The following is a 25,974-nucleotide window of genomic DNA, read 5'->3' as shown; positions in this document are numbered from 1 at the left end:
GGAGTGAAAGCTGGGCGGGGGCCCTCCAATCAGCGGGTTCTCCCGCGGGCGGGCACTCCGCTCCGTCAGATTCCCGCCCAGGTGGCAAAGGTGAAAATGATCCCCATTGTTTCAGAAGAATACAACTTCTGCGACAAAGTAGAGCCTAGAAATGACTGCGAGTGGTATTAGCTTAACGTGTTTGTACTAATATCACACAGTAACTTCTAAGCTTTGGTGATAGAAAAGCTTCTGAATGTTCCTTTAAAATCTAAAATAAAAAGATGCTAGTTTCATCACTGGTCCAATCCCGTGTTTAGGTTTAAATGAAACGTGCCTGCCCCCCTCCCCCCCAACCTCCATTTTGTCTCCGTTGTTGCCTGTATTGCCTTTGCTCCTATCTTTAGATTTTGACACGTGCACGGGATTCACTTAAAAAGGGGACACAAAATGGATGCAACTTAGAAATTAGTAGCCAACAGACTTCAGTTAGCAGCAGTGCTGAGAGACAAGGAGACAGTAGGTCTCAGTGCTGCACCGAGCCCTCCACTATCCTGACAGACCAGTGAAGGGGTTAATCCTTTGGCTGATTTTAAATATCAAATGTCATAGTTCGAAGATAAAGCCAAGGCGTCAACTGTGACAACATCGTTTAAGATAACTAGAAGTGAAAGTTCTCTCCGAGACTGCTGCAGGTTTGACTTGTTCCTTGAAAAAGTAAATCCTTTGATGAGTCTTTCATCTTTTTTTTTTAGAAACTGAAGGTAACTCTATTTTCCCTAAAATAACACTACTTTGGGTTATTTTCATCAAATGCTCAGCTCTACGCATGAAGGTGAAGCTCCTTCTTCAAAGAAAATCCAGATCAAAGGACTTAAACCTTAAAGGGGCAAGCCAGGCCTGAACTTCTCACTTATCCTTAATACTTTTGGCACGAGAACATTTAGATTGTAAAATGTTACACTAGTAGTGAAATGTGCAGGTGAGATATGTCAGGAAAATACTTGGCCCCCTCCTCTTCCTCATCAACCTGCTGCCCCTTGGTGACAACATCCAAAGCCATGGGGTCAGCTTCCATATGAATGCTGACAATACCCAGCTCTACCTCTCCACCACCTCTCTCCACTCCTCCACTGCCATTGTGCTGTCAGACTGCTTGGAAGAGCTGTAACTTCTTCCAGCTAAACATTTGGAAGACCAAAGCCAAGCCCCATTCACCCATCCACCGCTGTGCTCGCTGACCTACATTGACTCCTGGTCCGGCATTGCTTCAATTTTAAAATATTCATCCTTGTTTTCAAATTCCTCCATGGCCTCGCCTCTCCCTATCTCTGCGACCTCCTCCAGCAACCCTCCGAGATCTCTGCGCTCCTCCAGTTGTGGCCTCTTGCGCATCCCCAATTTTCATCGCTCCACCATTGGCGGCCATGCCTTCAGCTGCCTAAACCCTGAGCTCTGGCGTTCCCTCCCTAAACCTCTCCGCCTCTCTACCTCTCTCTCTTTTAAGATGCTCCTTAAAACCTACCTCTTTGACCAAGCTTTTGGTCACCTGTCCTAATATTTCCTTATATGGCTCGGTGTCAAATGTTGTTTGATAACCGCTCCTGTGAAGCACCTTGGGACGTTTTACTACGTTGAAGGAGCTATATAAATGTAAGTTGTTGTTGTTGTCGTTATTGTCTTTGGCCCCACTACAAACTGCGATCCCTCGCCGTGGATTCCATCCCCCTGTCTAACCAGTGTCTCAGGCTAAACCAGACTGTTCGCAACCTCAACATCCTGTCTGACCCTGAGCTGTGCTTCCAACTTGCATACTCCCCTTCATAAAGACCACCTACTCTCACCTTCATGACATCACCCATCTCCACCTCTACATCCAGCCCATCTGCCCCTGAAACTCACTCATGCCTTTGTCACCTCCAGTCTCGTCTACTCCGATTCTGTCCTGGACGGCCTCCCACGCTCCATTCTCTGTAAAATTCAGTTCATCCAAAACTCTGCTGCCTGCATCCTAACCCATACCAAGTCCCGTTCACACATTACCCCTGTCCCCACTGACCTACATGCCCCATGCCTCAAATTGAAAATTCTCATCCTTATGTTTAAGTTTCTCGAAGACCTCGCCCCTCCCTATCCTCCTCCAACCCTACAACCCCGCCATCCCGCCCCCCAAACTCTCCGTTCCTCTGACTCAGGCCTCTTGTGCACTTCTCCCCCTCCCCCCCACCCACCCCTCCCCCCCCCCACCTCCACCCCAGCATTAGCAGCTGGGCATTTCACTGCCTGAATCCCATTCTCTGGAATTCCCTCCCTGAACCTCTCTGCCTCTCCACCTCCTTCTACTCCTTTAGGATCCTACTTAAAACTCTCTCAAAAGGCTCTTCTGCTTCTCTCCCCATCCAGGTGGGTTGTACTAAGGTTTATACCAGTACCTCTGACGTGATGACACATGAAAACTTCCACAAGAAGAACGCACAGCTAATCAATGATGGCTTTCAACGTTTCCGAGCAACCGAAGATTGTGGGACCCTTGGGTGTCAGTTCTATGGACAGAAAACAACACACTTCCACTGCAGGTAACTGCTGCCCTCTGGGATACATTTTCCTCTGTGTGTAAAATTAAAGCAAAGGTCTTCATCAATGTGTCTTCAGTACATGCACAAGATCAACATCCTAGTTTGTAAATAAAAGTGATAACCGGAAACGCTGTTAACTTCAGAAAGCAAAGCTGCTTCTAGATTAGGGCAGCAGCCAGTATAAACACAGGCGTAGACCAGTTGGGCCGAATGGCCTGTCTCTGTGCTGTGGATTCTATGTAAACGTTGGAGGAAGGTGTAACAAATGCACGGGCTTTCTCATGGAGCGTGCTCAGTTGGTTATTTGGTTTTCTGGTGCCTCCACGAATTGCATTGGGTGTGCAGCGGAATTCCCATGACGCATATGGTCTTTTAGCCCTGCTCTGAGATGAATAAATGAACTTGGGGGGGCAAAAGAAAAATGGGAACGTGGGAAACCTTAGCTCCCGCTCTTTAATCTCTTGATTTCCCCCAGGCGTCCCGGCTGCACTTTCACCTTCAAAAACAAGTGTGACATTGAGAAGCACAAGAGCTACCACATCAAGGACGACGCTTACGCCAAGGATGGCTTCAAGAAGTTCTACAAGTATGAGGAGTGCAAGTACGAGGGCTGCGTCTACAGCAAAGCCACCAACCACTTCCACTGCATTCGCATGGGCTGTGGCTTCACCTTCACTTCCACCAGTCAAATGACCTCACACAAGCGTAAGCACGAGCGCCGCCATATCCGCAATGCAGGGGGCCTTGGCCTAGCTTCGCAGCTGCTGGGCCGTAAAGAGAACGAACAAGATGACTCCAGCAACGATGATCTAATCGACTACTCGGCTATAAGCAGCAAGAATTCAAGTCTGAGCGCCTCTCCAACAAGCCAGCAGTCTTCAGTGCCGATGCTTCTCCCAACTCCCACCACTGAGATCTCCTCCACCCAGGCGATTAAGCCGACAAGTAGTGTCACTCCAGTAACCAAGATGTCAACGGTGCTCTCCCAAACACTTCCAAGCCCTATACCAGTTGCATTGGCTCTCTCCAACGCCGGGCTCTCTGGCACAGGCCCCTTCTTCCCCATAATGCCCAGCAGGGTCTCCATGGCCCTTCCCGTCACAGCGGCCAGCCTAATATCCGCCATTTCCTCCAATGTTTCCGCGTTGCCGACGGAATCTCCCTCGCAAGTCGTCTCAGGGTCCGGCAACTCCACGGGCTTGTCTCCTGCTGCGACCTCAATCATGGAGAAGATCACAGCGAGCAAGGGGCTCATCTCACCCATGATGGCACGCCTTGCAGCTGCTGCTCTCAAGCCATCCAATCCAGCAGATTTAGGTAAGCCACCGCACAATAACAAGGTTGCTTTAATATTTAGTACTTACCATAATAAGGGATTACAGTGCTGGGGAACGGATCATTTTCCACTTTACACTGACAGTGCTCAGTACTTATTAGTCATTCCAAACCAGGTGAAAACTGTCTCCTGCTCCCCCTCCCCCCCCCCCCCTCCACCGCCCTCCAAAGAAAAATAACCCCAATATATTTCAGGTCAATACTGTGCTATGGACCCACGTTCTCTAGAAACTGAGCCGCTTAACGATCAAGTGAAAGAGCATCAGAAGAGAACCTTGATTTATTTTCTTGGGGCTGAATTTGAACTCGAGTCTCCAGAAATATTTTTTAAAACTGTTTTTGAGTCACTAGGCCCTGAGTAATATTCTCAGCCCTCCCTCCAGTAATGCCTGGTATATTAAATGAAAGAGGCTGTCTATTGTTGAAGGTAGCTTCGATGTCCTTTGTGTTTCCCTTTTGCAGTAAAGCCCTTATCATTATGCTCACAAAAGGGAAGATTATTTCCTTGTTTTGTCTCTTCCCCTGGAAAAGTTCAAATATTTCATCAAGTTAATTTGAGTTTCTGTCTTTAGATTTTGACTCCAATTCTAAGGGTTTTTTTTGTTAGCTGGGTTACTGTTTATAGAGCGAGTCTGGATGTTATTGTAATGTGATAACACTTCAAAACTTAATTAACAGTTCAGCCCCTGAGGGCGGAATAAGTATAGGTGTGAATGGAGGGTCATCGAACCAACTTCCTATATCTTTGGTATTTTTTAAAGCAAGAAAAACCCACAAAGATTTTTAAGGACAATTTTATTTTAATAAACTAGGAATCTGAAACTAATTCCTGCAGACTCCTCCAATCTGCAATTGTTTAACAATCCAGTAAGTGCATTGGTTCAGTTAAAGGGACAGTGGTGGGAAGCTGTGGCTTTCAAACTGAACGCTGCTATTTGTTTGACCCAGATGACCTCATCAGAGTGCTCTTGAGTTAACAACTGTCAATTTTATATTGAATAAAAATAACGGTAGAGAAGGGGGGGTGGTGAGGGGGCTGGCAGTGGTTTGGGCGCCTTTATAAATGCATCCCTCAAATAGAAGCATTTTGAAACTGCTTTAAAAATTTGGGGGAATTTTAACCTAATGTGCAGGGCGGGAAACCCACAGGGTTGGATGGAACTCTGGTTTTACATCCTGCCCAATATTGCTCCATTGAGTGGGAGAGTAAAATCGGGCAGGGAATAAAACCAGCGTTGGAACCAATCCTTTCAGTTTCCCGACGGGCAGGCTAGGTTAAAATTTCCCCTCGTGTCAGACCGGCTGTTTCAGCCTTGCTGCGCAGCCCGAGTTTGGTGATACGACACAAACGCCGTTGTTATGGTAACAGCCCGGGTTGTATTGCAGGGTAGTCACAGTGTATCCCTGCAGGGCAACACAACCCCCACCCTTAAGTGCCTCGTTTTACGTGACAGCAAGACCGTATGTATGCTGCAGTGACACACAGTGTCATTTTATTTTTAATCTTCATGTTTTGTTCACAATCTCTCAAATTTACAATGAATTCCTATTTCTGGCCTAGTTCTTTTTCTAAAAAGAAAGGGGAAGAGAATGATTTTACTAGGCGGATGATGTTTATATATCCAAATAAACCAGTAAAAAGGGTTAGTGTTGACTGTGGCCCTGAGATTGTGAGATTACATTGTATGAAAACTCAACACATTTCTCTGAAATTCCTCCCCCTTGCTGTTTTAGCGGAGATGTGACTAACATAATGGCAAGAGGAATTCCAGTTGAAAGCATTAAACGTTTGCGTGCTTAGTATCCCATGGAGTAATTTCAGGGCCTTCGAGGCTAACAGACCAAAGAATTGCCAGAGTCAGGAAGTTTGAAACTTCTTCATCTGCTTTTTTTTTTGCAACTTTTATCAAAAACAAAGCTGCACTAACCGGGTGAGGGGAGGGCGGGGGAAAGTTCACTGAACATGCTACTTTTTACTTTTTTTCCCCACTTAACCAGCCATCTTGAGAGAGAGAGAGAGAGCACAGTTTTTATCTTTTTTCTGCCTGAGGGCAAATTAATATTTCAGTCACTTGGGTATTTCAGAAAAAGCTGGGTGTAGACAATTCTGTCAGCTGATTTATTCTTGTCGCACATAGCGTATCTAAATACCTTTCTTATAAATTTGATTGGGGGGGGTCACACTGTTTGAACTGATCTGATTGGCTGTCAAGTTTGATCTGGCATAGATGGCAGATGTTCGTGTTGAGCATGCTCCGTGAGAGGCTGCGGCGTTTCCATAGAAACGAAGGCATCCTAAAAGGAGACGAAGGTTGTCTACCACTCTGAATCTGCCAGAGTTCCTCAGCATTAACATGATATTTAATGAATGGTTAAGAGGCAGGACCGCAAATTAGTTATGACAACCACAGCTGAAAAATGAAGTCTTTTTGCCTTGTTCTCTTTTCCCCTCAACCGACATTTCGGGCCCTGAAAGTCCCGATGGCTTGACATAATTTTGCACTAATTATCACTCGACTTGTTCCATCACGGAGGGAAAGTCAGAACAGATCTTGTCACAGAGAGAAAAAAAAAATACTGACCAACGATGACTTGTTGTTGTGCACTTCTTTCGCAGGAAACGGGCAGCAAGCACAGTCAAACCAGTTCAGTCTGGTTCAGTTGAAGCAAGAGCCAAGTGATAGCGTCAAGACGCAATCCCAAGACTCAATGCAGGACCAGAGTCTCGATCTCAGCTTGAAGGATCACGGGTAAGTTGCTGGTTGGAGTGTGTGCAGGCAGGGCCAAGCTTGAAAGCAGTGAGTTACTTCAATCTGGAGTGGAGTGGGTAGGTCAAACCAAATGTCAGGTGAGCGCAAAAACCATGTAATGTGTCCTGTTAAGCCGACAGCTGGCAAAGCCTAGATGAGATACCACGTTCATATATAGTACATGTAAAACCAGGCAAGGAGCATATTCAACTACAAACACCCCAGATCAAACACAGTTATCACGAATCACAACCCCCGTTCCCCCATTCATCCCTGCTTCCACAGAACTTTTCCATCTCTCTTTGATTCAGGCTCTAGCACTGAACCCTTTTCTAATCTGTTGAAATGCAGCTCATTTCGCCCTAGAAAATCAGCATTATTGTCTGTAACTGCAGTCTGAGTCCGGCATGCAAATTCTCTTGCGTACGGAAGCAGAGCTCTGAGTGGAAGAAGTGGGCCACAGGAAGGCCCGACACATGCCCCCCCCCCCCGCCCCCCCTCCCCCCCACATGTGGGGATATTACGGTCCTGATGGCCAGAGTCTGGGTCCGCAGGTTATAACACAACGATGTCGGATTCAATCAGAAGTCAATCTTCCTCTGGAAGGGCTGCATTTTCACCAGAGCTCTGGAGTGTGTTACAACACTCAGGTGGGACTTTAACTGAACGGTCTGCACCCACTCTACCACCAGCTGTCCCTGAGCATCACTTGACATACCCACTCCAGGGGCTCCCGTCATTATTAGGAAGCCTCTGAATATCTTTTCAGATCTAAATATTATAAAAATAAAAGCACGAAAAAAAAAGCAAGGCCTCAAGTAAATAGATTTGAGGGTCCCCGGTTAGTATTGTGCCAGTCCTGATCCCCACTGTCATAATCCACTTGATCGCTCCATGGCCTCACCCCTCCCTAGCCTCTACCTAACCTCCTCCAGCCCTACAACCCTCCAATTCTGGCCTCGTGCATCCCCCACTCCCTTCACTCCACCATTGGCGGCCATGCCTTCAGCCGTCTAGGCCTTAAGCTCTGGAAATCCCTTCCTAAACCACTCCACCACTCTCTCCTCTCTACTATAAGAGGCTCTTTAAAACCTACCTCTTTGGTCACCTGTCCTAACATCTCCTTCTTTGGCTCGGTGTCAGTTTTTTGTCTGAATACACTCCTGTGTATTCAGACATTAAAGGCACTATATAAATATAAGTTGTTGCCACTTTATTACCCATGAGTTACAAGATCAGATCAGCGTGGAGTAAAATGATATCCCATCAGGACTTTTCTCCTCTTGAGTGAGTTTAAGTACTTCATAACAGGGCTGATTCTGCTCATTGCTGCATCTGGAGAACACTCCCTGCTCAGTGGGGGTGGGGGTGAGGGGTATTATGAGAAATCAATTGCAAAGCAGGGAGATATCTAAGAACCATCTTAAAGGGCGTCATTGTGTCGGGGACTTTTAAACCAAGCTTAGTTCATGCTGAAAATTGGGTTAAGGATTCTGTGTGTTGCCTGCGATCCGTGTGGTCACTACTCTGTGTACACGTTTGTTTTACAACTCAACCAGATAACAGTGATACTTAAACATGGCTGAAACAGCAGCTTCTTCCCAGATATGTTACGACAAGATTCCTTTGTTCTTTAAATTGTCAGCTGAAGGATGAACGAACAATTTAGGACACTTCAGGCAGACTGTACCTAGAATGTACCCTGCATCTCGATCTTTAAACAATGCGATAACCGTACCTAACATATCCTCATTCCATCAGCTAGACGCAATAACCATGGAGCTACTGGACTAAAAGCTTCTTCTTTTCCCGCAGTAACGAGTCCAATGGGCACGTGGAATTAGGAACCACATCCCTGTTATCCTCATTTCTCAATAAGGTAAGAGTCACCCATCAGGTTTTCAGCTAGAGGCAAATTAAACAGGATGCAGAGGTTGTTCCTGTTTGTTTTCAGTTATTTCGACGCCAGTCTCAAAGTCTGTGGTGTCAAAAGCATTCACATTTTAAAGCAATCGATCATGCAGAGCACACTTCAACCCGCCATCCACAGATAAATTAATGTAATTAAATGGAGTGGAATATGCTGCGAGATTGTGCCACGGAGTGGGTTATAGTGCCACATTTAACACCACACTTCAGAGCTCCAGAATACTCAGAAAGAGCTACATTTTGGTTGCTTGTCGTCGTATTTTGAGGTCCTTTTCTTTTGATTTCATGGGTGAAATCAGCTTCAAGCCCTTGTAAATGTTCAGCATATTCCTCTTGAGAAATCGCAGCCAAGTGGAATGGGGCCCAAGTCAGGAAGTTCTGTGCTCTGTGTCCTCATCACCAGGTTAGCCGCCTCAGCTAAGTGAGGGGAGGGGAGAGAAGGGGGCTGTCTCACCAATTCTTCACCAGGCTCACGACGAAGTGTAGGGTGCTCCATTTTGGGAAGGGGGTGGGGGGAGATAGATGAATCCCAACAAAAGACTTACTATTACACAAATCTCACGCTGGGATATTGATGCAGCTCCAGGTACAGCCTTGCCTGTTTATTGTGAGTACTTGTGCTTTTGTCACTAGGTGTCCCATGCCAGCAGTGGACTGGGCACTTTACTGAATCTCAAGACGGAACCAGACTGCGGACAGTCAGCTGATGCAGACAAGGCTTACTACATGAGCAAAGTGATGACAACGCAGAGACAGGAGAAACGCACTGAATTCTGGGAAAAATACCTGCGCAGGTAGAAAACAAGAAACGGTTTCACTTTTAACATTTCTAGCTTCCGCATTGGCTCGGTGGGTGAGTGCACCGCTTGGAATGGTACTGAGGCACACGGGCTAATAAAGCCCCAGGTCCGATTGCTGGTCTGTGCTGAGTTCGGTGGTCTCAGTCAGGGTGGTAGTACAGACATTAGAACTGGAGGGAATCAGTCATGCTTCCAGGTCCCGATTGCTGTCCAGTGACTCCTGCTGGAAAAAGTGTATGTGTGTGGCATACCCTCCCTAAACCTCTCCTCCTCTCCACCTCTCTCTCCTCCTTTAAGATGCTCCTTAAAACCTACCTCTTTGACCACCTGTCGTAATATCTCCTTATGTGGCTCGGTGTCAAATTTTGTATGAAAATCACTCCTGTGAAGCACCTTGGGACGTTTTATTACGTTAAAGGCGCTATATAAATGCAAGTTGTTGTTGTGTTTGTAATTGGACCTCGGGCCTATTTTGCAGGCGCAAAATGGGCACAACGAGCCCCAATCTCAGGAACCAACGTCCTGCATCCCAAGGACGCCTGAATAATGTCCAACCCGAAATTGGGTCTGGCTTTTTTACAGGCATCCGTGATGGGCACCTAAAACATGCGTTAAGCACCTTACATATGTAAATGAGGGGCCTAACGACTGTGACTAGCCTCTCTACGGTAGCAGCTGGTGACCGACTAGAACGAGGGGGAGGGGAAGGAGGGGGCATTGCTACGGTGAGAAATTTAAAAGGAGCTTCTCCCGGGCTGCTAACATCCGTACCCAGGAGATTCGTCCTATTCCTGGAAACCCACGGACAATACAGGAGGGTTGGCTACCCTGGGCGCAACAGTCGTTCCCTGCGCCCATTTACCACCTGAAAACTGGCCTAAACAAATCTCTAGGCCTTCGTATGTGTGCGCTAGCACGTACGTGCGCTAGGCGAGGCAAGATTGGGTTCGGTTGTGATGCTCCCATAGTCCAGGCTCACACATGAAGAATAGCCACTGAGTTGAGGTACTGGCTGCACTCTTAGAACTGAATCCCAGTATGTCAGGAGCTTTAGGAGAGTAGAGGGGGAAATAAAATAAAGAACATACAGTTCTTGCTGGTGCTAAATATGATCCTGTTCCCTGACAATTTACCATCTCTCATTCTTAGGTTTACCACAGAAGATTACTGTGAGACCCAGTGTGATTTCTTGCACAAAACCCATTTCCATTGTGTGGTAGAAGATTGTGGCGCCCTCTTCAGTACCCTGGACGGAGCCATCAAACACGCCAAGTGAGTGTGACCAAACAGGCCAAATGAGTGTGACCAAACAGGCCAATTAATTACTGGATGGCCATCAAACACCCCAGTATTTATTATAGAAAAGAATATCATTTTAATAGACCCCTGTTGTGACAAAATGGGGGAGCAATTGGTCTGATCTGAAGTGGGTGACGCGCTTGGAACGTGCTCCCGAATCCGTTGGCCCGAAGCTCACTGAAAATTCGGCCTCATCTACATATAATCGGCGAGCTGCCTCGGCACACCCTGGAATAGTCAACCAGCTCTGACACGGAGCCAGCCTATAAGTAAAGCCCTGGGGGGGGGTGGGGGGGGAGGCAAACAGGATTGGGGGGGTGGGTGGGGCGCAGGGGTGGGGGTGTGGACGAGCCAGATCCAACTTTATGCCTGATTTAGCAGCAGGATCCTAAAGTGAGCGTTAGGTCCCTGATTAGCATATTCAAGGGGCTTAACGCCTGTTTCAGGCAGCCGCCCTGGACACTTGGAAGTCGGTGGTTGCCGGGGGAGATTGGGCACGGGACGCCGCCACACGACATTCACAATGCCCATTTCTCAGGAGGTAAAAGGGCCTCAATTTCTCCCTCGATGTGTTTTTTTTTTGCAATCAGATTTTAAACTTCTATTTCTCAGTAATTGTGAGGTAAATAAATCTGCCACAGCACCAATAATTTGACATGACGTCTCCTTCCATTGCCCGCAGTGCAGTGAATAAAGGGCCAGAAACAGAATAAATGTAAGGCCCAGGCCGCACGAGTCTTCTGTCCTTTTAAAGGCTGTGCCTGATTCTTTTTCTGTACCCAGAATTTTTATTAACTGGTCATATTTTTGTGTATCAATAAGGTAAAGTATATTGCAGTGCATTTCACCACATGTCCCAGCCCCTTTAAATTGATGCTGTTTATATTTATGAAGTGCCAAATAACCTTGTTCTGACCCAGGCATGATTCTAATTTAGATCAGTTTATTATTTAAATAATTTATGCAGATTAAAAAAAAAGCAGAGGTTATTCAAGGTCCAATTACTTTGATGACATCACATCAAGAGCTAGCAACTTAACGAAATCTGTGGGATTTGCATTCGGAGTGAAGTTGAGCCGATGGGTTCAGCAGTGCGTGCGGATCCCAGTGGGGTCAACAGACCCTTCTTACAGGGGGAAAGGCAGAGGGCTTGAAAGGGCCCAAAAAAAGACGTGACTTCGATAAGGGAAAGTCGCACAGGCTTGATTTAAAACAAATATCAAAACTCAGCCAGTTTTTTTTTAAGGGATCTGCGATTAAAATGGATCAGAATCCTATGTTTCTGATGAGACGAGGCCTACGTTAGTCCAGGACCCTGATAGCTGACTAAGATCTAAGCCTCAAAATTACTTGTGGCGATATCGGTGGGTGAAGGTTTAAAATGTTGACATAATTTTTCTCCAATTTAGTGCGGAAGGTAACCCATTTATTTGAAACGGGCTAACACTCAGCTAAAATATCAGACAGAGAATCGTCATAACAACATATCAAACCTCTGTCCACTGACAGTAACTGCCAGGCTACAAGTTTGAAGAATTTTCATATTTGTTTAAAACAAAGCTGTGAAATGCCTTATTGCTACCTGCTTCCTTGTATTTTCAGTGTTTCCAGTACATATTTCAATCTGTTACATGCCTGACATTGTACCTGTTATGTTCCCATGTATCTGTTAGGACCTGATGAAAGTATTTTGCGTTACCCAAAGGGGCTCTGTCTCTTTAAATCTGCGGTGTGTGACTGACAGAATGTTTCTGGTTTCTGTAGTTTCCACTTGAGGGCTGATGGCGGAGTGGTAAAAGTGAAGTCGGAGCCCTGCTTCTCAAACCTGATTCCCATGGAGAACAGAGCTCCCAGCGCTGCAGCCTTTCCTTCCATCGCCATGGTTACTGCTGCAGCCATGCAGGTGTCCGCAGCGAGCCCTGCTGTTGTCACCTCCGCCCCGACGCTGCTCGCCTGGAAACAGCTGGCGGCTTCCATCCCACAGATCCCCGTATCTACGCTGGTGACATCTTCCCTGGCGACCACGTCCCTGGAGAACGCCAAGCCCCAGGTCAAACCAGGCTTCCTCCAGTTTCAAGAGAAGTGAGTACGCAATATTGTGTAGATGCAAAAAGGCCTGGCTGCTCACATGCTTGTGAAACGGAGATGATTTGAAACAGTCACAAGTATGCTCAACACATTAGCTTGAGGATAGTTTCTTATGAAGACCTTCTCCCAACAAATCAGCGGAGCTTGCTGTAGATTTGTGGAACACAGGATCCTCCGGGGAAAGTTAGAAATGATCTAGGATGGTTTTGAAAACCCTACAAGAATTGTTTGATCATTCTGCAGTGTTTCCCAAGTCTCAGTGCTTTTCTCTGCCTCGTCTGCGCCTGGAGTATTCTGTTGAATTGCTGTATTAGTAACGCAGTATGTTAACTGCTCAACGTAAAGGATTTTTGCACCACGCTGTGTCGCTCCCTTTAGCTTAGACCAAAGCTATGGGTTACAATAGGCCTAAACTGCATCACACCACAGATAAGCTGCTGGAACTAACAGCACGAGTGCTGATGGAGGGCCGACCAGCTCGAAATGAGAACTAAAAATCCAGGTGTGAGCGAGTTAGAAAACATGCTCTCTTTAGTGAAAAAAGAAACAGCAGTGCAAGTGCCCCAGAGGAAAGGTCCCTTCATTCCGGGGTGTGGACTAAGTGACAGTTCCCACACATGGAATATGGTTTTATAACAAAGAATTCCCCATTAATCAACAGCAGGTTATTTCCCGATCAACCGGCAGTAATGACATCTGAATTCTTTTCCATAAATGTCATTGCGATTCAGTAACAGTTGACAGCCACTGTCAGTACAAAACCTGACCAGATAGAGGTTCCCACAAAGTTACCTCTCTCACTTACTTCAAATGCTACCTAAAAAAACCAGGCCCCAAATTTCTTCAGTCATGTTGATGTAAAGACGACATGGACATCAGCCTGACCCTGTGCTCACACTTTCAGCAGAGGTCACTGGAATAATGAACAGGAGCTAAACTTTTACTGATTTATTTCAGGATTTCAAATTCAAACGGCACCATAAAACCTTGATATAAAAAAAATAGGCTCCTTCAACTATTTGAACTAAAAAGTTCTCTGTCTACTCTATGTCACAAATGATCGATAGCTGTAAGCGAACTTAAAGCAGTGATCCAACCTCAGGAGCTTGTAAAATGAGAATCTGTGCTTCATGACACCATCTAAACCCTTTGACTGAATTAGCCATGTAATCTATTTTCAGGTATCTATTATTGTCTGTATAACATACTAGTTATCCATTATCTCACTGCAGTTACGTGATTGATATCGTGAACTTTTTACACCATGAAAGTTTATACTGTGCATTCATCAATGTCATTTCACAAGGATGTGAGGCAGCTGTGAATGTTGGATTGTCACAATGAATTTACAACTGCCATTAAATACATCAAAACTGTATGTATTATGATATATAAAATACACAGCTAGGAGGGGTTTAAAGGCAATAAAAGAATCTTGGGGCTCAGAGCACCTGTGTAAATGAGCACTTCATCCTGTGGTTTAAGATGTCCTCTGTTGGCTTCCCTTGTGCTAGTCCATTGTGACTCTCGACCCTGGTTTTAGCAGATTTGCAGTGGTTTATCAGGTCAGAAACTGCAACTTGCAGCAAAGGCCACTAAATAAAGAGCACATCTTCTGGACGGGGAGAAGCATGGAATCAATGCTGAGAAAAAAACAAATCCAAAGCTTCATCCCTCACAAACTCCACACACACACACATATTAAAGTGTGCTCCTTTCACAGTGTGACCATCCTTTCATGGACACAACCACACACGTGTGATCTTAAGATGATGTTCTCTGGTTCAGAAGCAAGATGTCTGCTTCCGGTTAGGCTAAAGAGTGGGTTATCCAAGCTGAGGTTCTGGCACTCAGCTGGCTCACACTTCCTTACGTCAGGCACACTCTAATTGGCCAGACACCAACGCTGTTTCAGGATTGGTGCATGTTCTTTTAATTCCTATTTCAGTCGCTGTCCCCATGCACTAACCGTGTTTTTACTCCCTTTAGCGATCCCTGTCTGGCGACCGATTGTAAATACGCTAACAAGTTCCACTTCCACTGTCTGTTTGGAAACTGCAAGTATGTCTGTAAAACGTCTGGGAAGGCTGAATCCCATTGTCTAGACCACATCAATCCCAACAACAACCTAGTCAACGTGCGCGACCAGTTCTCCTATTACTCTTTGCAGTGCCTCTGTCCCAATCAGGTAAGCAGACAGTAAAGTAGTCCTCTCCGCAGCCCATTGTGTAGGATCCACTCTGATGATACTCACCATTAAGACCACGAGTTGTAAATTCCTTTGGAGTGGGATCTCCTCACTAGCGGTCTCTAGAGGCAGAATTGGCGTACTGAAGGTGTTAAAACATTCTAGACTAAACGTTTTGATATTTCCAATTCTGGATGACTGTGTAAAGCATACTGACCTCTGGATAAAACCTATACGCTATTAGTTCCATGGATTGGATTCCATTTTAACTGCATTGAAACCAACTGACCTTCCAACCATTTACACTACACAAGAGCAATATCAGGCAGACATTGTGAGTCCTTGCTGCTGGCACAGACACACGCATGGATCGGAGATAGGGCTACAACAGAGTAGCCCCAATTCCGCATCCTGCACTCAAATCTAGCGAGGCTCCACGCTGCATGCCCCCAGCAGAGCCTCACAATTTCTGCCCTCATTTCTGTCCAGCGTGATTAGCACAAATCCATCGGAGTCTTTTTAGTTTTAATCTATTTCCCTCAGAGCCTGTTGGAATTCCTATCAGCTGGTGTAAGATTTTATTCCAGATTAACGACTGGAGTTAAAAGATTCCTGCAGTTCGTCTTGAATTGAAACAGCTAGAATCGTTTGCTATTTCCAGCTGTGCTATAAATGGGATGCGCGCTAAGGGGAATAGCTATTGGTGATATTTAGATTAAGGATAGGCTGGAGAGAGTTTAAAGATGGCAGCACAATAAGCTTCAACAATCAGCAGGATCCCTAAGCAGGCTGACTAATTCACTGAAGGGGTAGAGGCACCACCTGGTAAGTCCCAGGTTCACACCTAGTCCGAGCCTGCTTAGCTGAGCTCAGCTGGGGCAGCATCTCAAGTGCTTCAAATGGCCTTTGAACATGTCCAGTTGGCAGCAGCTCATTACCATACCTGCCACATCGGAATGTTACAGTTGGCAATCAAAGAATAGTCAGGAGATAATATACAACATGTCAAAGAAAGTTACGCAATTTCCAATGCAAGCTTTGTTTCTAGTTTGAAGGCATTCAAATCTATATTCAAAGTTGGTTGCAATGATTCCATCGGAAGTCATGGAAACCAACACAATTTGTAAATTTCTAACAAAGCCATAGGAGATAAGAGCAGTTAATCATAAATTATAGGAAGAGGAAGAGGCAATTCAGCCCCTGTTCCCCCATTCAGTTAGATCATGGTTGATCTGTACCTTAACTCCATTTACCCGCCTTTAATCCCCATCCTTTAATACCCTTTCCTAACAAAAATCTATCAATCTTAGTCTTGAAAATTTCAACTGGCCTGCAGCATCCACAGCCTTTTGGGGGAGAGAGTTCCAGATTTCCACTACACTTTGTGTGGAAAAAATGCTTCCTGATTTCAATCCTGAATGGCCTGGCTCTAATTTTAAGATTGTGTCCCCTTGTTCTGGATTCCCCCACCAGAGGAAGTAGTTTCTCCATATCAACCCTATTGAATCCTTTTGTCATTTTAAGCACCTCAATTAGATCACCATCAACCTTCTAAACTCAATGGAATACAAGCCAAGTTTATGCAACCTGTCTTTATAGTTTAACCCTTAAAGCCCCGGCATCATTTTGGTGAATCTGCACTACACCCCCTCAGTGCCCAGTAGATCCTCCCTAAGGTGTGGTGCCCAGAACTGAATGCGATACTCCAGATGGGGTCTGACCAAGGCTCTGGATAACTGAAGCATAACTTCCTCCCCATTGTATTCCAGCCCTCTTGAGATAAAAGCCAACATTCTATTGGCCTTTATGATTACTTTTTGTTCCTATCCACTAGCTCTTAGTGATTTGTGTACATGGGCACCTAAATCTCTTTGATCCTCTACAGTTCCTAGTTTCTCACCATCAAGAAAATATTCCAATTTGTCTTTCTTGGATTTGAAGTGGATGACCTCACTCAATTTGCCACAGTTTTGCCCATTTACTTACTCTGTCTCTGTCCCTTTGTAGTTCCTGCTACCATCTGCACACCTTACTGTGCCACCTAAATTAGTGTCATCCGCAAACTTGGATGTACAACTCTCTGTTCCTTCATCCAAGTCATTGATAAATATGGAGAAAAGTTGAGGCCCCAATACAGATCCCTGGGGAACATCATCTGTCACACCCCACCAATCAGAGTACGTTCCCTTTACCCCTACTCTCTGACTGCTACCTCCCAATCAATTTCCAACCCATTATAATAGCAGAGCGGAAGAATATCAAGGATAGTTTTCAACGTGTTAAACTAAGGGCTGTTGCTAACATGGGATGACACATCCAGCTGGCTGGATCTTCTAAATAACCAGCAGACAATGTAATGGGGTCAAAGACATTAAGGCCATTTGAAATACAGTTGGATGCCAGGCCATAAGAGTTTGGTTATTAGAAAGATAGGGATTAGATGAGCCGAGTGATGAGTTTGGATATCAGAGGAATGGGCGTTAGATGGGTCGAATTACCTTTTCTTGTCTTTGACTCTTGTCATCATTCTTTAATACCCCCTTATGGATAATTTTGGACTTGAACTGTGCCCTGTCAGTACATGGAGTTTTAACCAGCTGTGTCACCACATTGCCCCATCTCGATAGTCATCTCTATGAGGAAATATATGTAACACTGATATGGATCAGGCTCCCAGTTCAATGTGCAAACCACGCCAAACGCTTAGGCCAAGGTTGGTCACTCTTTCCCAGTAGTTGCAATGGGAACTTCCCGTCTACAGCTGCTGAACTGAATGGAACGCAGAGAGAAGAGGAGTTTAGTTATGGGGAATGCACTCGCACGTTAAAATAATATCCAAAGCGTATTCCGATTTTATAACAACCTTTTATTCCATTACAGCAATGTGAGTTCCGGATGAGGGGACACTACCACTGTTTACGACCATCCTGTAACTTTGTGACTAACATCACTACAAAGCTCCCCTGGCACATCAAAAAGCACGAGAAGGCGGAGCGCCGAGCTGCTAACGGATTCAAGTACTTCACCAAACGGGAACAATGTGGCAGGCTAGGTAAAAAAAAAAATAGGCGAGCATTGTTATCAAAAAGACTTGTTCAACAACAACAAGTTGCAATTATATAGCGCCTTCAACTTAGTAAAAAGTCCCAAGGCGCTTCACAGGAGCGTTAGCAAACAAAATTTGACACTGAGCTACATGAGGAGATATTAGGACAGGTGACCAAAAGCTTGGCCAAAGAGCTTTTAAAGAAGCAACTCAAAGGAGGAGGGAGAGAGAGGCAGAGAAGTTTAGGGAGGGAATTCCAGAGCTTAGGCCTAGGCAGCTGAAGGCACGGCCGCCAATTCTGGAGCGAAGGGAATCAGGGATGTGCAAGAGGCCAGAATTGGAGGAGCGCAGAGATCTCAGAGGTTGTAGGGCTGGTGGAGGTTACAGAGATGGAGAGGGATGAGGCCATGGAGGGATTTGAAAACAAGGATGAACATTTTAAAATTGAGGCGTTGCCGGACCAGGAGCCACTGTAGATCAGCAAGCACAGGGATGATGAGTGAATGGGACTTGGTGCAAGTTAGGATACGGGCAGCGTATAGTTGATTAAAGAGTAAGGGGGAAACCATTTGCAGCTCAATTGTCAACGTGTTCTTTATAAGCATGATTAGAATTTTGCTATAGATAGCACCGAGGACATTTTCGCCCTAAAAGCATTTTAGCAATTGACCCAGGAACCACTAACATGCTCCTTTTAGAACTCTGGCTGCTACCCCATTTCCCAAGTACTGGCTGACACACAAAACGACAATTGGCATGGTATGTGGTATATTATGACGGGTTGCTGGATGGAATGGCCATCGAGGTCAAACATCCCTCAGGATTTCCCCATGAGGAACATTCCTCCAGTCCAGTAAGCCACAGAATACTTCTGATGTCAAAGGTCATCAGAGCCTGAGCGGGACAATTGGCTCCCATTTTGTTCGTGTGCTAAAATTTGGTTTATTGAGTCAGTGTTATTGTGCTCATGGACTGACTGACAACCTTCAACTCTGGGCAGTAACATTCTCTGACTGGTTCATTTTCTGAAGGAAGAAAAGTAAAGCTGTATCCATGAGGCCTGACGGAGCCTGTGGCCTGGGCTCAGGCTGTATCCATGAGGCCTGACTGAGCCTGTGGCCTGGGCTCAGGCTGTATCACCGAGTCCTGACGGAGCCTGTGGCCTGGGCTCAGGCTGTATCCCCGAGTCCTCAGGGAGCCTGTGGCCCGGGCTCAGGCTGTATCCCCAAGACCCGACAGAGCCTGTGGCCTGGGCTCAGGCTGTATCCCCGAGGCCTGACGGAGCCTGTGGCCTGGGCTCAGGCTGTATCCCCAAGTCCTGAGGGAGCCTGTGACCTGGGCTGAGGCTGTATCCCCAAGACCCGACAGAGCCTGTGACCTGGGCTCAGGCTGTATCCCCGAGGCCTGACGGAGCCTGTGGCCTGGGCTTAGGAAGAGAAACAGAGAAAATGTGGGGGGGAGAATCTATATTCATTTATTTTTACAGGGGGAATATACTGGAGTGGTACAAAGACAGAAATATCCTTACAGCTAATTTTCCTTTTCAGAGCAGCTTAATACCAATAAAAAAGGAAATGCCTGCTATATTGTAGCTCACAGCCACAACCAGCTAAGTTTGATTAAAACACAAGCCGTTTCCATACCAGCTACAATATGATTACTGTTTATAATACCTTTATGAATATGCTGGTGCTAAATTCAGTATCTTATTAATTAAACTCAAGGCCAATTACAAAGCTGACTGCTGATTTACCACAGCTTTAACAAGCTGGGTTTGATTGAAAAATAGGAACTGTTTCCACCCAACAAAAATCATTTATCCGATTAGTTCATAATGCAGTAGAAAGAAAATTGTCAAAGGGCATAAAAACAAATGTTGAAAACTAGGGGAGAGAGTGACAAATACAATTATTACCTGCATAATAGACCACAGAAAAGATTTGTTTTTGAAAAAGAATGTCAATTTATCGTCTACAATTCCACAGCATGTTCCCGTAAACACCAAGATTCTTCCCACTGTAAGGTATATAGCTCAATGATAAGTAGGTCATGGTATCTATGACAACTGCTGTAAACAGACCCTCAGTGTTACCTGGATATCAGTTTGCAGAGGCCTAATATTCTGCAGTTACTGTTATTTACTCAACTCTGCCTGTTTAATGTAATAGGCACATCGAACAAAGCAATGTGATGACACATCGTTGTTTCGTTGGCAGGTTTCCATGGCAATAGGCGAGTCGGTACCTGCCCATCCCGATACTGTTTCCACTCTGAGATATTGTCCAACAAAGTTTTGTATTACTTATTTATTTACTTTTTCTCCTTCCTTTTTCTCTGCTGTCCGTAGGCTGTAAGTACAATCAGGTAAACAGCCACTTTCACTGCATTCGAGACGGATGTCAATTTTCCTTCCTGCTCAAGCACCAGATGACGTCACATTCCCGCAAGCACATGAGGAGGATGCTGGGTAAAAATTTTGACAAGATTCCCTCTCAGGTAACTTTTGTACAATTAGAATCCTCCCTCCCTCCCTCCCTCCCCCACTTGGAGTATTCTTTTTAAAAAATCCTGAAGCTCACAATTCAAAACCTGTTCCTTTCTCTTTTGTGAATGGTTAGATGCAGAGTAAAGCTCCCTTAGCCCTATACCAACAAAACCCTAAAAAGACCCCACCTGATTGCTCTTATTACTGTCGATTTGCGTCCCTTGAACTCTACACCTATAGTAAACAATTCTCATCACAATCAGTTTGTTGTCTCAAAATCTCCTCTTCTCCGAAGGGGAAAAAAGCCCAACTTCTTTAAGCTTTGCTCAAAGAATGGAGTTATACTGCCACTGTTTTGTCCAAGTGTAGCCGGCAGCCCTTCCCTCGCACCCTGAGTTCCAGTTCTTGGCAATGCCAAGGTTTCTGACGCAACATGTGCCATAGCGGACTGGGATAATGCCAGCACTGGCAGATTATCACTCCCTTCAATGTCAGGACTATGTGCTGGAGTAATGGAGCTAGAGCAGTGGAGTACCAGTCTCCAGAGGTTATGGTGGAGATCTACAATGCACGGGTCAGGCCATATTTAGAGCGTCATGTTCAAATGCGTCCATCGCACCAAAAAAAAGTTAGAGAATCTGAAGCTTGCCAGCCTAAAAAAGAAGGCAGTGAAAGAGATACCTCAATGAGGTAAACAAGATATTAAATGGTACAAATAGGGGAAACCCGGAGGATTACTTCAAATAGAGCCAAGAAAGTAGGACCAGGGGATATAAATTTGAATTAGTGAAAAATAGTTTCAAAATAGATATTGGGAAGAATTACTTTACTCACAGAATGATGAATGATGATCAAGTGAAACTACCAAAGGCTCCGTTATTCATGGTAAACGTTTTGAGTTGTGTCTTTGATCATAATGAATGATCTGCCAGGCAAGATTGCAGAGGCAAAAAACATTAGGGGCATTGACATGCAGCTGGATGTTATAATGGGAGAGTTAGAGTACTGAGGGATGATGGGCCGAATGACCATGCCTGGGAATCTCCTTGGAGCACATGAACAGGGTTCCCACTGCACTTCCAGCGAAGTTACTGCAGAGTGGGACCAGCTCCGAGGACATCCCCAGCCCTCGCCTCACTCTTGAAGTTGCTCGTGTCCTGCCGCCTTTGACCTTTTGCCTTCTTGACTGCAGTTTTCTTCACAGGGTCCCAGGAATGACGACGCCATAGGAAACATGGCTGCTGCTACCGGCTCCTCGGCTATGACTTCGACACTTAACTTGATGGACACAGAAACAGATGAGTACCTGGACTACCCAGCGGGCACCAGTCCCGCAGGCCTATCTTCTGAGTCATCAGTGCCAGACCGAAGCTGTACCAGCACGCCCGTTGGAAATGAAAGTAGTGCAGCAGGTGAGGTGTCGAGCTTTCTGTGTGCTCTCTGTAATGTAATATCGAAATAGACCGGTCACTTACCCCAACTTGTATCGCGAGATCTTTTAATCGGTATATATAGTATGTTTTCAGGACAATCATACAGCATTGCGGATAAGAATTCAGATAAATAAGACAGGTAAATAGATGGATACATTAACATAATGGAACCACTGAACCCAGGTTGAGTTCACCGATTCGTTTGTTTTTGGGGTCTGCAATGGATGACGATCATCTGGTGTCCGTGATCCAAGAGTTCCGAGAATTTACTGGCACCAGAAGCCAGTCAGTAGGAACATAGGATCATAGGAACAGGAGTAGGCCATTCAGCCCCTCGTGCCTGTTCAGCCATTCAATTAGATCAATTAAGATCTGTATCTTAACTCCATCTACCTGCCTTGATTCCGTAACCCTGAATTACCCTTGCCGAACAAAAATGAGTAAACAGTAAATCGAGGTCCTTCCGAGACATGGATACAGATATTAACATCTGGACGACACCGGAAGTTACGGAATGAATGAGGGAATGGATGTCTGAGATGTAGCTTAGCCAAGGATATGTCTCCTTTTGGTAGTCTGTTAGTGACAATGAACCCTCTCAGTATTTCTGCAACTAACGTGAAAGAGAAATTTAAAGGGCCATTATGAAAGAAAGATCTGTATATTTTAATACATTAAGATCCCAAAAGAACGCAGAAATATAATTGGCAGCAGGTGCACACAAACCACATCAGCTGTATAACTTGCATTATTCTTACTGTTATTGGTTTAAGTTGATAGTTTTTACTGCTTCTCCATTTTCATCTTTTTCACTGTTGTGCTTGGCTGTGATTTTCATTTCAGTTTTGTTTTGTTTTTTTCTTTCTGCTTCTCTGAATATTCTTTTAGGCTGCCCGGTTGCTACTGCTGCTGATGCTACGCACAATGCACCATCTCCATCCTTCCCACAAGCCCTGCTCAGATCTACCCCTCCTTCACTACCATACCTCCTCTCTCCATCCTGTCTCTCATACTCACTACTCAGCTCGACTCTCTCAACCGCCAGGAATGTTGTCATACCGACCAGCACGCCCGGTCTCAGTCCGATCATTGCTGCTCCCACTCCGATTAAAAGTGATGTCCCAATAGTACAGGATGCCGCAGGTACTCACAAACAAGGTTTAACCACTTAAGGATAAACGACCGAAAGGGGCCCGTCGTTCATGGTAAATGTAATCGAAATGTGTTTTTGATCATTGCTTAGGGCTACCAAAAAATGAAGTCGTCTCTCACTGGCCGACGTGTGGCCAAATCCATCGGGATAGTGAAAAGGTCTTTGGTAGTGAAAGGGCCAGTAATACTAATGCTGGTCTGGCACAACCCAATCTGTTGCGGGCAGTAACCCCTAGTTGTAACATAGCCACAAAAGAGTGGCATTCAGTTTCAGGGCCTATTGAAAAGGTTGAACTGGAAGTCCTGGTTTACTGAAGTAAACAATTGAATCAGGATTTCTGAGCAACACCTTGAAAGATTTCTGGCTGGATTTTCATAGAGAGCTGCAAACAATGTGGGGCTTATAAGACTGGTGTTACACTGAGTTATAATGTGGGGTTATGGTCAGATCTGTTGCTCTGTATAAAATACCTAATGTACCAACTGGTCATGTGTACAGCACTGTGGAAACATTTATCTGAATCCCAACTAGTCCTAACCTTAATAGTTATCTGTTGGCCCCAGTCTTCAGATAGTTACTTCAGCATCAATAACCTGCATTTATATAGAGTCTTGAACATAGGAAAGTGCCCCAAGGTGCTTCATAGAGTAGAAGAAGAGCAGGTGCCAAGCCTTCACAGGAGGGTTTGGAGAGGAAGACTAAAAGCTTGGTTGGATATATTTTGAGAAGGCTTTTAAAGGTGGAGAGGAAGGAAGAGAGGCAAAGGATTTTGGAGAGGGAGTTCTAGAGAGTAAAGCTGAAGGCTGAGCCATTGGAAGATACGTCAGAGGCGGGGGAAGGATGGGGGAGAGGAGTGCTGATTGACCGTTTTACACTATCGCATAAAGTCAAGATCTACCCCATTGAGACTTTCTGAACTTTTCCATACAAAGCTCGAGTTTCTTGTTTTCTTGTCCGGGAGGAAGAGAAAAACTTTTAGATGCTGAAGACGCTCAAAAATCTCTCCGATCACCGTCATTTCTCTACATCTCTTACTTTCAGTACTTGCAGCACGTAAACAACACCACACCAGGTCTGAGATTTTAAACTTATACTCATGGGTTTGAAATTCCTGGGCAGTTGTGAGCCAGGCATATTTTGGGATTGATCCAGATATATTTTAACGGGGTAAAAATCTTGCCGGTCGAGGGGTTCAGGCAGTTCATGTGTCCACGACCCCTCCTTCCATTTTAACGTCAAATTAAGAGGCTAGAAATCCCACCAGTTCCACCTCCTTTGGCTCCCAATGCAAAAATAAGCCTACATGATGCATGTGTACCAGGATAAAGTCCTGTAGGGAGTGGGGCCCACAATGCCAGTTCCTAATGGCAGAGCAATCGATGGCCATTGGCAACGGAGCTACTGCAAAATAGATCATTTGTTGAAAAGAAAAATTCCCCAATCTTTGACCGGAACGCCTGTCCCTGACGGAGCGGGTAGATGTTGCTCTGAAATTCCCATGGAGCACTGTAAATGGCACAGACGCCTGCCCATTTTATGCCAGTGACCCCGTCCTCAGGGTTTCAGAGTGACAGGTGGACGTCTTGCCCCACACATTGCCAGAGGGAATTTCGGGCCGATTTGCCTGGCAAGGTAGCAGTTCTTTGTACGTTAATATTTGGAATGGTTTATCAGGTAGAGTAATGGAGGCAAAACCTCTGGAGTCAGTCAAGAGGCAATTAGTGCTAACAAGAGTAGAGCAGAGCAAGCGAGATGGTCTGAATCACCTACTCCTGTTCCTGTATTGTGATTGTAGGTTTCTATGGCAAGATGAGCTGGATGGCAAAAATGGGCCCTTTCATCTCTGCTTAACTTTGTGATCTTTATGAAATGATGGACACAATTGAGGTAAAGGCCAACATTTTTCATTCGAATGTTCAGGAGGCCTTTTACACGTAATTTAGGAGGAAATGATAAATGAAACCTCTCACACGAACTAAAGTATGTGGGTTACCTCATACATTAATGTGAGAAACACTAGACTAGTCCACAGCAACAGAACACAACACTACAGCAACAACACACGTCCACAGAAAGAGTATTCATGATTACAACCCAGATTGTCCATCTGACACCCAATATATCTGAAGGGCAGTTTCCTCACTCAGTCAAATAGACACAGTGATTGTGCTCTGATGGCTCATTGGGCAAAAGCAGGGGTCCTGGTGTGATACAGGGTTAAAGGCCCCAAACGTGATCCCCGGTCTCATCTGGAGGGGGCGTCGGGTACAAGGTTACCCGGATTAGGTAAAGAAAAAAAATCAGTCAGGGCTCCTATAGTTAGGGGGAATATAAAGTATGTGATTGCTACAAATAAAGAACAGAGGGTAGTTCCCCGCACTGCCTCCCCATGATCATTATCCAATGTCCTTTACTGCAAAGTGCAGGTTTATGGATGTGAGGGACAGATTTCCTCTATGTGTGAGATGTAGCCAAATCATAAGTACTTTTGTAGAGAACTGATTCTGGGGGGTTTCCCCATTTTCAGCTGGATTTCTCTGTACAGTTCTAAAGTGCCCAGCTGTTAACAATAAGTATGCAGTTGATGCCGTCCAGAGGCCTCAGGTTGGTTTCCTACTCTAGGCCGAGTTAATAACCTCGGCCGATGGAGCTGTTGAGGGGTTGCCGTTCGTCTAAGTACCCCTGGGCGAAGGAGCGGAGGAATTAACCACGCTTTCCACCCCTGATTGTTACATCCCGAATGGAAAGTGTATGAATGTTGGGCGAGTTGCAGGATCAGGATTGTCTAAGATGCCGTGATCGCGTATCCTGATAACACTCACTTACATGAAGAATGATCACTGGAGCAAAGTACCAGTGTCCTTCGAGCCATTCCTTAGCAACAGGCAACACCTTCAGGAGATGAGGAAAGGG

At 45.4% G+C, this 25,974-nt stretch overlaps 1 protein-coding gene across 6 annotated transcripts in view; it reads left to right on the top strand.

Moving 5' to 3' along the window:
• The window catches only part of casz1 (castor zinc finger 1), a 276,456-nt gene that overhangs the window by 235,855 nt on the left and 14,627 nt on the right, over positions 1 to 25,974 (top strand). For 2 of the 6 annotated variants that reach the window (XM_067970381.1, XM_067970379.1), the window contains 12 exons: positions 2,383 to 2,555; positions 3,031 to 3,872; positions 6,508 to 6,640; positions 8,456 to 8,519; positions 9,203 to 9,363; positions 10,519 to 10,641; positions 12,433 to 12,750; positions 14,746 to 14,944; positions 17,825 to 17,996; positions 20,338 to 20,486; positions 21,668 to 21,887; positions 22,797 to 23,051. In XM_067970381.1, coding sequence (XP_067826482.1) covers positions 2,383 to 2,555; positions 3,031 to 3,872; positions 6,508 to 6,640; positions 8,456 to 8,519; positions 9,203 to 9,363; positions 10,519 to 10,641; positions 12,433 to 12,750; positions 14,746 to 14,944; positions 17,825 to 17,996; positions 20,338 to 20,486; positions 21,668 to 21,887; positions 22,797 to 23,051 — 2,809 coding nt within the window. The remainder of the gene's footprint in view (positions 1 to 2,382; positions 2,556 to 3,030; positions 3,873 to 6,507; positions 6,641 to 8,455; positions 8,520 to 9,202; positions 9,364 to 10,518; positions 10,642 to 12,432; positions 12,751 to 14,745; positions 14,945 to 17,824; positions 17,997 to 20,337; positions 20,487 to 21,667; positions 21,888 to 22,796; positions 23,052 to 25,974) is intronic. The other 4 variants (XM_067970382.1, XM_067970384.1, XM_067970380.1 and 1 more) reach the window with 3 other exon arrangements.

The sequence above is a fragment of the Heptranchias perlo genome, chromosome 32, assembly GCF_035084215.1.
Source record: "Heptranchias perlo isolate sHepPer1 chromosome 32, sHepPer1.hap1, whole genome shotgun sequence".
Lineage (NCBI taxonomy): Eukaryota > Metazoa > Chordata > Chondrichthyes > Hexanchiformes > Hexanchidae > Heptranchias > Heptranchias perlo.
The sequence above is the reverse complement of the archived record's forward strand: the minus strand, read 5'-3'. Positions and strand labels throughout refer to the sequence as shown.